Source organism: Drosophila grimshawi, unplaced genomic scaffold, assembly GCF_018153295.1.
Source record: "Drosophila grimshawi isolate 15287-2541.00 unplaced genomic scaffold, ASM1815329v1 contig_545, whole genome shotgun sequence".
Classification (NCBI taxonomy): Eukaryota; Metazoa; Arthropoda; class Insecta; order Diptera; family Drosophilidae; genus Drosophila; species Drosophila grimshawi.
This window is the reverse complement of record NW_025063357.1, coordinates 881,760-896,120: the sequence shown is the minus strand read 5'-3', so window position 1 is coordinate 896,120 and position 14,361 is coordinate 881,760. Positions and strand designations below refer to the sequence as shown.

The window sequence follows — 14,361 nt, the reverse complement described above, 5'->3', positions numbered from 1 at the left end:
AGTATTAGATTTTAACACACTTAATTTATCGAATTTGGCTCATCCTTAAAGCAGTGCTGCACAGCGTTTGAAAGAGTAATTTGTTATCGAAATAGAATTCTTGCAATTTGTGCATTATTCAGCTATTCAAAGGCGGTCACACTGACTCAGACGCGATTGAGAGAGCGCCGCTGCTGCTTCGATGTACAAATAAAAATTTAAATTATTGCTAAACATAACGCGCTTAACGGTAAAAAAAACAAGGATGTCGATGTCTTAAACGAAAAGTGTTGTTTAAACCGAGTGCAAAACGAGCGAGCGCATTTGAATTGAATATTGTGCAAGTGCAAGGAGTAGAGAAATTGCATCTAACGCAGCTTCTCAAATCTAAATCGGCGGCAGGAAACCAACAACGGTCGTGAAAAAAAGCCGTCAAGTAAACGAACGAAAAAATCTGTGAAACGAGTTAAATTAAAACCCTAAAAATGGGTCTCAACGGCTGCTGTTCGTGTGTTAAATATTTGATGGTCCTTATAAACATCTTATTCTTGGTAGGTATGCAAGCAGACAATAGCAGATAACAACAACAACAAAAGCAGAAACAGCCTGCTCACCAACACAAACATCAACTGGAACACACATAAACATCAAATACACACATACACAGTCCGTCAATTTTTTAACTGTGTGTTTGTGCGCGCGTTCCCTTTTGCTCGCGCGCACACTCTGTGCAGCTGCTGCGCTGCTCACACTCCTTACACTCCAATAAACAATAGAGTTCCGCTGTGGGGTGGGAGAAGAGTATGCGACATATACACACACACACACACACACACACAAATACACCCATACAAACACACACATCGAAAGCATCTCCCCCCCCCCCTCACTTTTGCTGCTCCCACACATGAGTTTGTGTGTTGTTTTTCTTGTTTTCGTCTTGACTTTTTCCTGTTGGGTTTTTCTTTTTATTTTTATATGCGTGCCTTGTTGTTGTTAGTTTTTAAAGTCTGCTTCTTGCTACACCTTCGTATTTCTCGTATTCTTATTCTTATCTACAACGCCTCATTCATTCTTTTAACGCCCGAGTGTGTATCTGTATCTGTCTCTGTATGCATACATACACACACACACACACACACATTGATGTTGTGTGTGGGCAGGACCTAGATTTGGCGCCTTTTGGGTGCGCCACTCTCTCTCTCGCTCTCATCTAGCCGAAAGGGTTCAACGTTTTTTTTCCCCGTGTGAGATTTTATGCAATTTACTCTTTCCCGATTGCTTCATCGACTTAATTGTTATGTGTTGTTTGTTTTAGTTTGCTTGTAGAAAATTTGACCACTGAATTTGAATTTTCAATGTTTTTTTTTTTGTGTTTTGTTGGTTTTTCGATTTTTCCCTATAGTATTTATTAGTCAAATCTATTTTCGAACAAACCAACAAAAATATTTGCTTTCGTTCCGTGTGGATGTTGATTTGAATGCTGTAGTTGTTTTTGTTTTTGTTGCTGCTTCTGCTAGTGGGAGGTGGACGACGATTGTTGTTGCTGGCCACAGTGGTGCGAAGTATTCATAAGTTGGGGAAATATTCCATATATAAATAAATATATGACATATGTATATGACACGCAGCATACTATCAGACGATTCAAATTTACGTAGTAATTTCGATTGATGTTGATTTTATTTGCATAATTTGTAATTTAAGCTTTTTCCATGCACATTTGCAGAACTGTGACTGAGATTTCCAAGCATTTTCACGATTTCCGATGACGCTGCTGATGCTGAAATGCGTCTGACGTTTAAATTGGCATCCGCTTGCGTCTTTTTATAAAATCAATTTCAGTGATTTGCTTTACTCTTCCTTATTTTTTTATTAATTTTTTTTCTTCAAAATTTGTTGTGCTATTTTTTGCACAATTATTCATTTACTATGTATATACGTTTGAAATATAAAAATAGTGGTTAATTTTTAAATGCGAGGACAAATGCTCAACTGTTCTTCTTTCATCGTCTTTCTTCGCTCGCCATTTTTTCACAGAGCAGAGCTACGAATGTAGGTCATTTAAGGAGTTTATTAAGCGTTTGGCACACATTTTCTCTTGCACGCGACGTTTTGTCAGTTGTGTGTACTGTATGTATGTGTGTATGTGCACATGTGTGTGTATGTGCACATGTGTGTGTATGTGCACATGTGTGTGTATGTGAACATGTGTGTGTATGTGCATATGTGTGTGTATGTGTGTGTGTGTATATGTTGTATGTATATATGTGCTTATTATTATACTGCTGTAATCAATTTTCCGCCAATTGCAAAATTTGTTTTACAACTGTGCTTTATTGGGACACGCACACTTTTAAATTGTTCGCAAAATGCTCTTTGCTTTGGCCTATTTTGCACTTGTTCTCTTGTGTGTGTGCGCACTCTCTCTCTCTCTCTCTCTCTCTCTCTCTCTCTCTCTCTCTCTCTCTCTCTCTCTCTCTCTCTCTAGCAGTCACTTAAACTCGTTCTTTGCTCACTCTTACTCATAGCAAAAGCTCGTCTTAAACTTAAATTAATATACTTCAAATTTGTGATAAACTATATAATACAAAAAATTAATATTTAAATATGTATATATAAGTATATGTAGGTATGTGCATATTTATATGTATGTGTATATGTATATGTATATGTATATGTATATGTATATGTATATGTATATGTATATGTATATGTATATGTATATGTATATGTATATGTATATGTATATGTATATGTATATGTATATGCCTATGTATATGTATATGTATATGTATATGTATATGTATATGTATATGTATATGTATATGTATATGTATATGTATATGTATATGTATATGTATATGTATATGCCTATGTATATGTATATGTATATGTATATGTATATGTATATGCCTATGTATATGTATATGTATATGTATATGTATATGTATATGTATATGTATATGTATATGTATATGTATATGTATATGTATATGTATATGTATATGTATATGTATATGTATATGTATATGTATATGTATATGTATATGTATATGTATATGTATATGTATATGTATATGTATATGTATATGTATATGTACATGTATATGTATATGTATATGTATATGTATATGTATATGTATATGTATATGTACATGTATATGTATATGTATATGTATATGTATATGTATATGCCTATGTATATGTATATGTATATGTATATGTATATGTATATGTATATGTATATGTATATGTATATGTATATGTATATGTATATGTATATGTATATGTATATGTATATGTATATGTATATGTATATGTATATGTATATGTATATGTATATGTATATGTATATGTATATGTACATGTATATGTATATGTATATGTATATGTATATGTATATGCCTATGTATATGTATATGTATATGTATATGTATATGTATATGTATATGTATATGTATATGTATATGTATATGTATATGTATATGTATATGTATATGTATATGTATATGTATATGTATATGTATATGTATATGTATATGTATATGCCTATGTATATGTATATGTATATGTATATGTATATGTATATGTATATGTATATGTATATGCCTATGTATATGTATATGTATATGTATATGTATATGTATATGTATATGTATATGTATATGTATATGTATATGTATATGTATATGTATATGTATATGTATATGTATATGTATATGTATATGCCTATGTATATGTATATGTATATGTATATGTATATGTATATGTATATGTATATGTATATGTATATGTACATGTATATGTATATGTATATGTATATGTATATGTATATGTATATGTATATGTATATGTATATGTATATGTATATGTATATGTATATGCCTATGTATATGTATATGTATATGTATATGTATATGTATATGTATATGTATATGTATATGTATATGTATATGTATATGTATATGTATATGTATATGTATATGTATATGTATATGTATATGTATATGTATATGTATATGTATATGTATATGTATATGTATATGTATATGTATATGTATATGTATATGTATATGTATATGCCTATGTATATGTATATGTATATGTATATGTATATGCCTATGTATATGTATATGTATATGTATATGTATATGTATATGTATATGTATATGTATATGTATATGTATATGTATATGTATATGCCTATGTATATGTATATGTATATGTATATGTATATGTATATGTATATGTATATGTATATGTATATGTATATGTATATGTATATGTATATGTATATGTATATGTGTACGTATATTTATTTATGTCTTATGCATTATATATAAGGAATGAATCCTTATAAATATTCTTTGTCTATCTGTAGTATCAGCAAACTCAACAGCTAAACGCTCTATTCACTTGACTAAAAATGATTTAATTTAAAAATAAAATTTTTGGCTTGCTTGAAATGAGCTTTGCTAACGATGTCTTCAGTTATGTTAGGTTAGTTTCATTAAAAACACAGTTAATTGTCAAGAGTTCACGTTGGGGGTTACATTTGGTATTTATGAATTTATTTATGATGAAAATATTTTTGACTTGGGGTAGGTCGTCATTGTCGAAAATTTCGATACTGCCTATTTCAATATAAACAACAACTGGGAGAGTTTTGATCCATATAGTGTAGGTGGTGTGTCAGTTTGCTTTGGAATAAAAGGTGTTTGCTCGGCTGAACAGTTTTGTTTGCGTTTCCTTGTTTTGTATATACTAAAACATTTTATTGTGTACAATACGTTTTTAAAAATTTGTTGGCTATAATTTTTGTATTTATTTTGAACACCTGTCATATGTTTAGAAGTCTTCTTATTATGACTGTATTTCACGCAGTTGACAAGACCAGATGTATCTGTTTTATGCACTATGATCAAAGTTAAATCTAATTTATGTACATATGTAATATTTAACTGGCAGATTGACTCAGCTCTCAAAATGTATATACATATGTATGAGAGAACTGCACTAGTTGCTATTTTCGTGTCTCTAAGCTTTGGACTATCGCTAATCGGTATATATTCATATGTATACTTATTACATTTTAGCAACGATTTGCGGTCTTTGTGGCATTTGTACATATCTACATACATACATTTATATACGTATACATATATTTATATGCTCATATTTCACAGCTTGCTCCTCATCGCAAGTTATATACACACATGATATGCAAAGTTGATTGCAACACCGCAAAGTTTTTGTCGGTTTGACTATAAGTGCTTTATATGTTATTTAAATTTTGATCTAGTTATGCACGACAACCAGCAAATTTTTTGTTTTTTCGTATAATGTCTTACAACCAACAAAATGTTGACAATTAATTTTCCAATAAATATACACAATTTATTATACACACAATAGAAGTTACTTTTTAGTTAATTAAATATGCAATAATATATATTTTTCGTTTCGATACGAATAAGTACCAATAAAAGCTTCTAGGTTTCTTATTGGGTTTGTTCAAGAACTTGATTCTCTGCAGAAGCGTCTTCTTACTTTTTGCAATTGTTTCGTTTTCACTGACTCTGACCGTAAGCTGCGTAATCTTATCATTAGCAGCTGATGGAAAGGTAAACATTGCAATGCACCAGAATCTAGCATTACAAAATCACACGTGGGAGAAGTCGTAAATAGAAGCCGTGATACTGTTAAAACATTTCGTAACACTCTAATATTTGAAGAGCATTTCGTAATGGATATCAAGAAGCACAACGAGATTCGCGCTTTGCTATAGGAATGTCAGTCTGTAAATACGTACAGAACTATATATGAATAATTATTCTATATAATTCTAACTTGCAACTTTGTTGTGTAATTTCATTCCCTTTCCAATTGGAATGTAAGCATATACTATATTATATGCAAAACAGAATAATCAGCGTTGAGTTCAATACGTACATACATATTATTCAAGTGACGTGAGTACACAGCCCAAAATATTAGCTGGCATTTTTAAGAGATGCTTCGTTTGCTTGATAATCCCCACGGACAAATGATAAGGTTATGGCCTCTCATTCGCATCGGCATTTGATTCAATGTCTTGGCAAAAAAAAAAAAAAAAAACAATAATAAAATAAATAACAAAACAAAAAAGAACGCAGAAAGGAAATAAGAAGGGGCTCTTAATGTCAGGAAGAGCGTAAACACACAAAACAAATAGACAAACGCAGACTCGAAATAATGAACAAAATATACAATTTCTCTGTCTGTCTGTCTGCTGACATCATAAGTTACAAACGGACCATGTTTCATAATGCCCATGAGGGGATGGAGGATGGTGGGGCAAATACTACATTGGGATTCTTGGCACGACTTTTGCCGCCCGCTTTAATTGCCGCCCCCTCTCTCTAGTGGGGCGTGTCGCACACACACACACAAGCACACACATGGCGTCATTGAAGCGTTTTGCTGCTAATGTTTCGATTGATGAGATTGAGGGGAAAATATGACGTTACTTCACTGAGCAAATGAACGCATGACCTATTTATACAAACTAATTTTTAAATTTATTTATATTCTCTTTTAAAACTTTGTTGTTTCTTCTCACAGCTCATCGGTTTGACCATTGTGGTCACCTCGCTGTGGATGCTAACGGATCCCACGTTCATGCTGTCGATGACACAATCGTATAACCATTATCACATAGCACTCTACGTCTTCCTGGCGATTGGCATACTAATCACACTGGGTGCATTCTTCGGTTGCTTTGGCGTTTGTCGCGAGAGTCAGTGCCTGCTTATCTCGGTAAGTCTCAATTAAAATGCACAGCAGCAACCCACACATCCTGCGGTTGTCTGCATTTGTCTCGCCCACCACAGTCTCATTAAAATTGCATTTTGTAAATTGTTCTTTTTTCGACTGCTGCTTATTTACGCCCACTTGCACACTTACGCTCAAGTCCCATTCACAAATCGCTTACTCTTTGCAGTTCTTCTGTGTCATACTCATTGTGATGGTGGCACAAATTGCAGCCGGTGCCTGGGCCTTCCACAACAAAGACAAACTGGATGATATTGTGCGTGCGGCGGTCAAATCATCTGTTCAGGAAGAGTACGGACAGTCTAGCATGAGTTCACGGACCGTTACCTTTGATACGCTGCAAAAGAATGTAGATATATGAACACTTGGCATATTTATTATTTATTTTGTGTATTCATTTATTCCATTTTATGTTGCAGTTGAAGTGCTGTGGCGCAGATGGACCTGGAGATTGGGCCACGAGTCGTTTTAATAATGTGGATCGCACGAATATCGTTGATATTGCCGTCTCCTCGATGAACGTATTTTACAATATACCCGAATCGTGTTGCAAAGAGGGTCTCAACGACTGTGAAAAGTCGCGTATTTTGAAATTTGGCGGTCCGTTGAATACGTCCATTTATCAACAGGTAAACTCGAATTATATTTGGCTTTGTATAAACAGAGAATATAAACATATTGGGAAGACTGCTGGTGTTTCAAAGTACATAAAATAATAATAATAATATTAATCTGTATAAGTATTAGAATATAAATCGAGCAATGTGAAAACAAAAGGCAATTTGATAGTGATTTTAATTTAAACAACTAAGTCATCATTTTAAAATGATTAAATCATTTAAATTGAACATTTTTTATTATTTTAGTATTCATCTCTTAGGAGATTAGATTTATATGCAAATATAATTATGTATAGACAATTGTATTGTATTCATACGCGGGGTTAGGTTAGGTTATCAGCAAGTTGTCAGCAAGGGAGGCGAAAGAACCCAATATCGACCACATTGAACCATGCTTGGCTTATTGTCGATAATATATATTATATGGATATACTACTCTTGCAACTGTACATGTGTTCGAGGTACCGCGTTCCATCCTGCGGATTGGGTTCGCATGGTTAGTTTTTAGGCTGAGTGTCCGAAAGTTCCCCTACATCTGCAAGGAAGAGAGACCTCAGTAGTTGAAGTCTTCGCTTAGACCGATTCCTCTTTTCTGCATCGAGATAGCTTTTACAGTCGTTGTGCGTAGATGCATCCTCTATATAATCGGGTTTAACAGCATATTAAAAATTTAAGATCTTTATGTGCTTAATTTATGGTTTCTTATTATTATTTTTTCCCCTTTTTCTATATTTAACACTATTTAAAACTTAATCTCGACACTTTATGGGGTTGTGTCTGAGCAAATTTTACCTGACCTTTGGTGGCTGTCGGTGGGTTTTTGAACACCAGCAAGCGGTAGACCATAAAAATTAATAATCCTTTGTATTGATTGTTTTGTTTCAAGCTAATAAAAATGCTACGCCTGCCTGTCGCAGCGACAATAAAAATGTATTAATTATTATTGATATTCCGCACGCATTTCAAATGTCTGGGCAGTAACTTCTCTTGTTGCTGAATGCGTATAATAAACATTCAATAAATATTTGATTGCAGTGAAAATGAGAAGCAGACAAATACACTCACACACAAACGCACACACAGTCTGTGTATTTTATTAATGACATTTTTTTTGCTTTCCAGGGCTGCGTTGATAAGCTGATCGACATCATTTATGAGAATTGGGCTACTATTTTTGCAATTACCGCCGCTGTTATTCTGCTGGAGCTGCTGTCCCTGACCTTCGCATTGAGCCTGTGCTGTGCGGTGAGGAATCAGCATTACAAGGCCTGAGAATTACAGAATTCCCATAGGGAAATAACGGATGATGAGAAGTACTAACAAACCAAATGTAAACTAAAGCATAAGCGTTACTAAAAGCAACAACAACAACAAAAGCAAAAACAATTGGAGCGAAAGCAATGCATTTAACACTGACAGCGGCATTGGCAAAGAGCTGTAGCTGGCTACATTTGAGGGGGCTGTCAGTCGTTGCAAATACTTTAATACACTTTTGTAGTACTTTAACAAACAACAACTGAGCTGAGCAATTGTGGCAGACTTGGAATTAACGAAGAGTCACAGTAATTGAATGAACTTTATATGAACTTGAGATACGCAAAAACTTTTCTAAAATTATTCTACATAAACAAACCGAAAACATTTTACAATACAAAAACACACAACTCTTTACACAGCAGTAAACTCCTTAATATTAGGATAGTCTAACCGCATAAGGCGAAAAGTTTCAAATTAAAACAACAAATTGCATAATGTTTTAGCAATACATAAATAAATAAATAGTACGACTCATATACTATAAAGAAATCATATAATAAATTAACAATTTAAGCACAAAGTAAAATCTTATTTGCCAAAACACAGAAGTATAAATGCAATCATAGTTTTCGTTTCAAATTTGTTGTTTTGATGTTCGAAACATTTTTGAATCGTATGCAAATTTGTACGTGCATAACTTACAAAAAAAAAAAAAAAAACCTTTCAAATGAGCATTCCACAAGTGAAAATGATTAAAATGCCATCATTCAGTTCTGATTCGGCATTGAAATCCAAAGATCCAAACCTAAAAAAAACACTTATCATTTCTCTTGTGTAAAATCATGTGCTAAAACTAATAAGTAAACATTAAATGAAATTCGTTGAGCTTCGCGAAATTAAATGCCAAATATTTTATGTATTTACAAAATTTGTTCTAACATCCAATGTTAAAAAAGAGCGCACTGTTAACTTAATGCCAACTAGCTGCCATAAGAAGAAGCGCTGCTGTAGTTCATGCACTGTTCGACATGCTGTTAACTAACAGCCCTCTGTAAATGACCCTGCCATCAATTAAATACGATCGAAACTACACTCACACCACGCTACTCACACACACACACAAACTCATCCGATCTAAACATATGTCAAATCAGACTACTTGCAATTTTGAATGAATAATTATTTATTGTTAATCAAAGTACAATTATTTATACAAACAGTAACTTAAAAAATATATAATGGAAAATAAAACACGAACTAAAATTTTTGTTTACTTAAAATAAAGATCGAAAACCCCCTAAATACATGCATCTACATATACACATACATATATAAACGCATACATTCATATATGTATTTTGTTGAACTCTGTTTTATTTTCATTTCATACATACAAGCGAAACTACACGAATTTTTGTATTTTTACTATTGTTAAATGTATTTTGTTGGTAGCTAAACGTAGCTGAGCGTCATACTTTGTACCCTTCACAACGTTAAAATAAATCTAATCTACAACCAATCCAATGACAAAATTAAATTAAATTTACATAATTTACAAATAATCGTAATTAAATAAATATATTTAAATTTACACATCAAAGCGTAAACATTTATTTACATTTTATAGTAGTTAAGCCAATTTTTGATTTAGTGAAGTAAAAATGTTTGTGCAAATGGAGTTAAATTTTAAAATGTAGTCTAAGTGAACAATTTCACAAATAACAAATATGTATAACAAATCCAAGTAACAAAAATTAACACGTTCAAATTGTAGTGAATCATTTTATAAACAAATATAGAAATTTAAAGAAATCACTCAAGTAAAACATTTGACATACACATTTGTCACAAAACCTCAAAAGTTGATTACGGCGCAAAGATCATAAGACGTTAAAATCAAACCCAAATCAATACATCAAACATATTGCATTAATCAAAGTGAAAGTAGTTCATAAACAATTAATTCGTAATGCAAAAATTGTGCATTGTCAATCCCCTTGTGAATCGTCTGTCAAAACGAGGGTCATGCGGAATATAAACTTGATTTCATCCAATCAACATCTGAGTCCTTATGCAAGTCAACTTTAAAAAACAACTTGATGAAAATGAAGATTAATCACAGTTTGTGGGGTGAAAAATGCACAATTGGATTTACATACATATTTATGAGGAAACAAGTTAAGCAATATTAATTGAATCCTACGATATGGACGCTCAAAAATCGTAACTATTAATAAAAAAAAACACACAAATGTATGTGAAATACTTCATGTTAGTAATATGAAAGAAACACACAAATTCAAATATAGATATTCACAACCGGACGCATAAATACAAAATTCAATATATGAACAGAATCAATTTGAATGAATGTATTAAATCAGTGACATATTATTGATATTTCATAAATAAATAAACATCTATTTAACAAATAAATTAAAGGGGCTTTACTATAAATCGGAGCACGTGGCTTATTAAACTGAATAACACAAGAGATCTTTTCGGATGTTTTTTGATCTGATCGACTCTGGAAACAACCGTTCGCCATGAACCCAGCTTTCGATTTAGTGCATCTGGATTTGGCGTTGAACTGCTATCGTGTTGCGAAATATCTTACTTTCTCTAATTTGCAATAACACTGCCTTAAAAACCGACTGTCTCGATCATCTTTACAAGTTTTGTTGCCTGCCACACGCTACACCAATCTGGTAGATGAAAGAAAGGATATAGGTGTCACTGCTACTCTTTGATAACAGAAACTCGCTTAGAACGCTGGTCGCTTCATTTGGTAAACCTTCCTAGCAAATGAAGAGGGACCGGGAAACAAGAGCATGCCTGGCATTTCCAATAAATCCGATAATGGTTGATAATCCAAGTAAATACCAAACGCATAAATATTAACTACAATATTTTTCTATTCTCTTGAACTATGGTCCAATAGAAGCTTGTAAGGCATTAGTATTGCATTATAAGCTTACAGAGGATAAGTTGAAACTTACTTATACTCCTAAGCACCATGACGCAAAGAAATTCAATCCAGCTTTAAATTTTATACTTAATGTTTTTAGTAATACACAGTAAATTTTAATTAAGAGAAAATACACTGAGAGCATAGTTGACATTGATTACACATATGCCGGACGGGACAATTCGACGCACTTCCCTTCCTTTAAAACACCATGAATTCACAATCAAATACGGATTGAGTCTTTTGAGCATGTGCTCCTTGCAGGCAGTGTCTAATGAAACCCACTATCGGAATATAAATGGGTGTTGTTTTTTTTGTCGTAGCACATTTTTTTTACAGAAGGTATGATATTATATTGGTTTGGTCCAATGTCCGTCATACTCTCTGTCTGTCTGTATGAACATACCCTTTTTCAACACCCTAACATAGAGACTTTAACCTTGGAACTATATTGGTCTGTGCCCGCGTCAGACAAATTGTGGAATGCTACGTCCACAAGGGGGCTAAACCTATAAACCTATAAAATCGATAATCGCAAATCGATTAAGCCACATATCTCCCAAAACTTAGGGCTACAGTCACCAAATTTGGTTGGTATGTTGTTGCCAATGTCCTCAAACGGTCGGCATATGACACGCACACCTTCGTCGACCCCTGGCACCCGACTCTAAATAATTGGCTATATCTTCCGCAGTTGTATTGCACACCTACACCACCGCCCATACTCGCCAAACCGATATTTCTGAATGTGTAGGGCAATAAAACCGCATATATCCCACAATTTAAGAGATAGACTCCATAAACTTAGAAGGTTGCTAGCTGGTAACCTCCTTCACAGATCGGCATATACATTTTTAAACGACGCCCGCAAACGCCTTCCAAAGGAACATCGACATTAGAAATCTGAAATATATCTTCCATAATTTTGCAGCTAGAGTCATCAAATTTGAAAAGATGATTATTACACCATCCAAAATTCTCAGAAGCCTATTTCTCCTTGTAAAATAGTTACGAACTACGAACCTTCTCTATAATTTTTTTCAGCCACAACCACTCACGCCCACAAATTTACGAAAGCCTATATCTACAGCAATTTTAAAGGTACTGCGGCACCTGTTATCAGAGGAATAATTTCGAAACTGCTCACTTGGTAAGTGTTCTCCGGCATTTACTGTGACACGTCAGAAATTCAAGCTTTCTTCCAGAAAAAGATCAATGGAGGTTGGCAATTTTATCGGCATTCCTCGATGTTGCAAGTCATTTTGAAAGATCACCAGTGTATAAACTAATTCATTATAGAATAGACTGGTCTATGTTAAGTCTTGGCACACATTTTTTTTATAACTAAATTAAAGAAAAGACAACCGTATATTATTAAATTGTTATTTTTATTAAAATTTTTTATTTTTGCCCAGTTCTCATTTGTTATTTGATGGTCTCTTTTATCATGACATATATTTAATTAAATCAGAGCTAAAACTAACAGATTTAACTTAAATACATATATTTCAATTCGTATGGGAAACAATAACCAAAGTGACACTGAATCTAAACTAACAATTACGTATACATATGCAATAAGTTAATAAGATCATAGCGAGTTCATACAACTGAAAAAGGTTTTTGGTTTGAGAGAAGAGTATTTGGTGTGTCGAATGTATGAAATGCCAAATGCTTTTTTTAATTTAAGAGTTGACCACAAATATTTTTAGTCGCCGACTCGGCTTGAATATTAAACAACAAAGAAGTATGTACGGATAGTCCTAGCACATTTATACACACATATGTATTTGAATGTATTAGACAATTAAATAAATTGAATAGAGTTTGTTTTAGTTTAATATAGTTAGTTAGTAGTTGTATTAGTTCATATTTATTATCAATGTGTATGGGTCTTCTATTATAGTATGTACTTATAAACAATCCAAATCACTAACCACGTTTACTGCTGTTAAGTTACTTTTAAGTATGTTGTTTGGTTTATAAATTAGTTAATTTAAAATTTCGCTTAAAGGTTGATAGCATAAATAATAAAATTTAAATTATTATAAATTTCAGGAGCCATAAAGTGAGTCAATTACCTTGGGTTTAATTTCTTTATCGCCTCATTTCATTCCAAGCTCCTTTACATTTAATCGTAATTTAAATAGCTTATATTGGAAAATTATTATCATAATTTACATTTACTAGGTACATTTTGATTTAATTTAGTTTCAACTAAATGCGAATGCAATATATGTAGTTAAAATATACATCATTTCGTATTTTTTTTTTTCAATTTCAATTTCTCCAATCTTAATCATGCTACAAATAGTTGCTACACAGTTAGGGTCTTATCTTTGCTAACTAGCTACATATTTAGGACATCATTAAAAATTTTAATCCCTCGAATTTGTTATATTTGTATGTGTTTTTTTAATTTGTAGTTCGATCGATTTGGGAGTAGCTTAGTAGACATTTACACAAAATTTCGATACGTTTACTGAACATTTATGTGCTAAAAACAATAACAATTTTTGGCTTTAGCATAAAGTTCATCAATTGATTAATTAATAAAGGAATTAAGTTTTAAGCGTTTCAATTTCATTCATTATTTAGTATTTTACTAGTTAGATATTTAAATGGTAAATTTTATTTTCCGTTTATTTTTTATGGACAGTGTAAGTTTATACATATTGCACAATAATAATCCATACAGACTAGGTAGGTAGAATCTTTGGG

At 32.4% G+C, this 14,361-nt stretch overlaps 1 protein-coding gene across 1 annotated transcript; it reads left to right on the top strand.

Moving 5' to 3' along the window:
- The first annotated feature begins 104 nt into the window (after positions 1 to 104).
- LOC6569981 (CD81 antigen) lies at positions 105 to 10,223 on the top strand. Its single transcript, XM_001996202.3, has 5 exons — positions 105 to 530; positions 6,586 to 6,780; positions 6,965 to 7,144; positions 7,215 to 7,424; positions 8,538 to 10,223. The coding sequence occupies exons 1-5, from the start codon at positions 465 to 467 to the stop codon at positions 8,685 to 8,687; spliced, it is 801 nt and encodes a 266-aa protein (XP_001996238.1). The 5' UTR covers positions 105 to 464; the 3' UTR covers positions 8,688 to 10,223.
- The last annotated feature ends 4,138 nt before the right edge of the window (positions 10,224 to 14,361 follow it).

Coding starts and splice junctions, on each gene's coding strand:
- LOC6569981 (XM_001996202.3), top strand. CDS start 465: ATGGGTCTCAACGGCTGCTGTTCGTGTGTTAAATATTTGATGGTCCTT. Junction 6,781..6,964: donor GTCAGTGCCTGCTTATCTCG/GTAAGTCTCAAT, acceptor TACTCTTTGCAG/TTCTTCTGTGTCATACTCAT. Junction 7,145..7,214: donor TTGATACGCTGCAAAAGAAT/GTAGATATATGA, acceptor TTTATGTTGCAG/TTGAAGTGCTGTGGCGCAGA.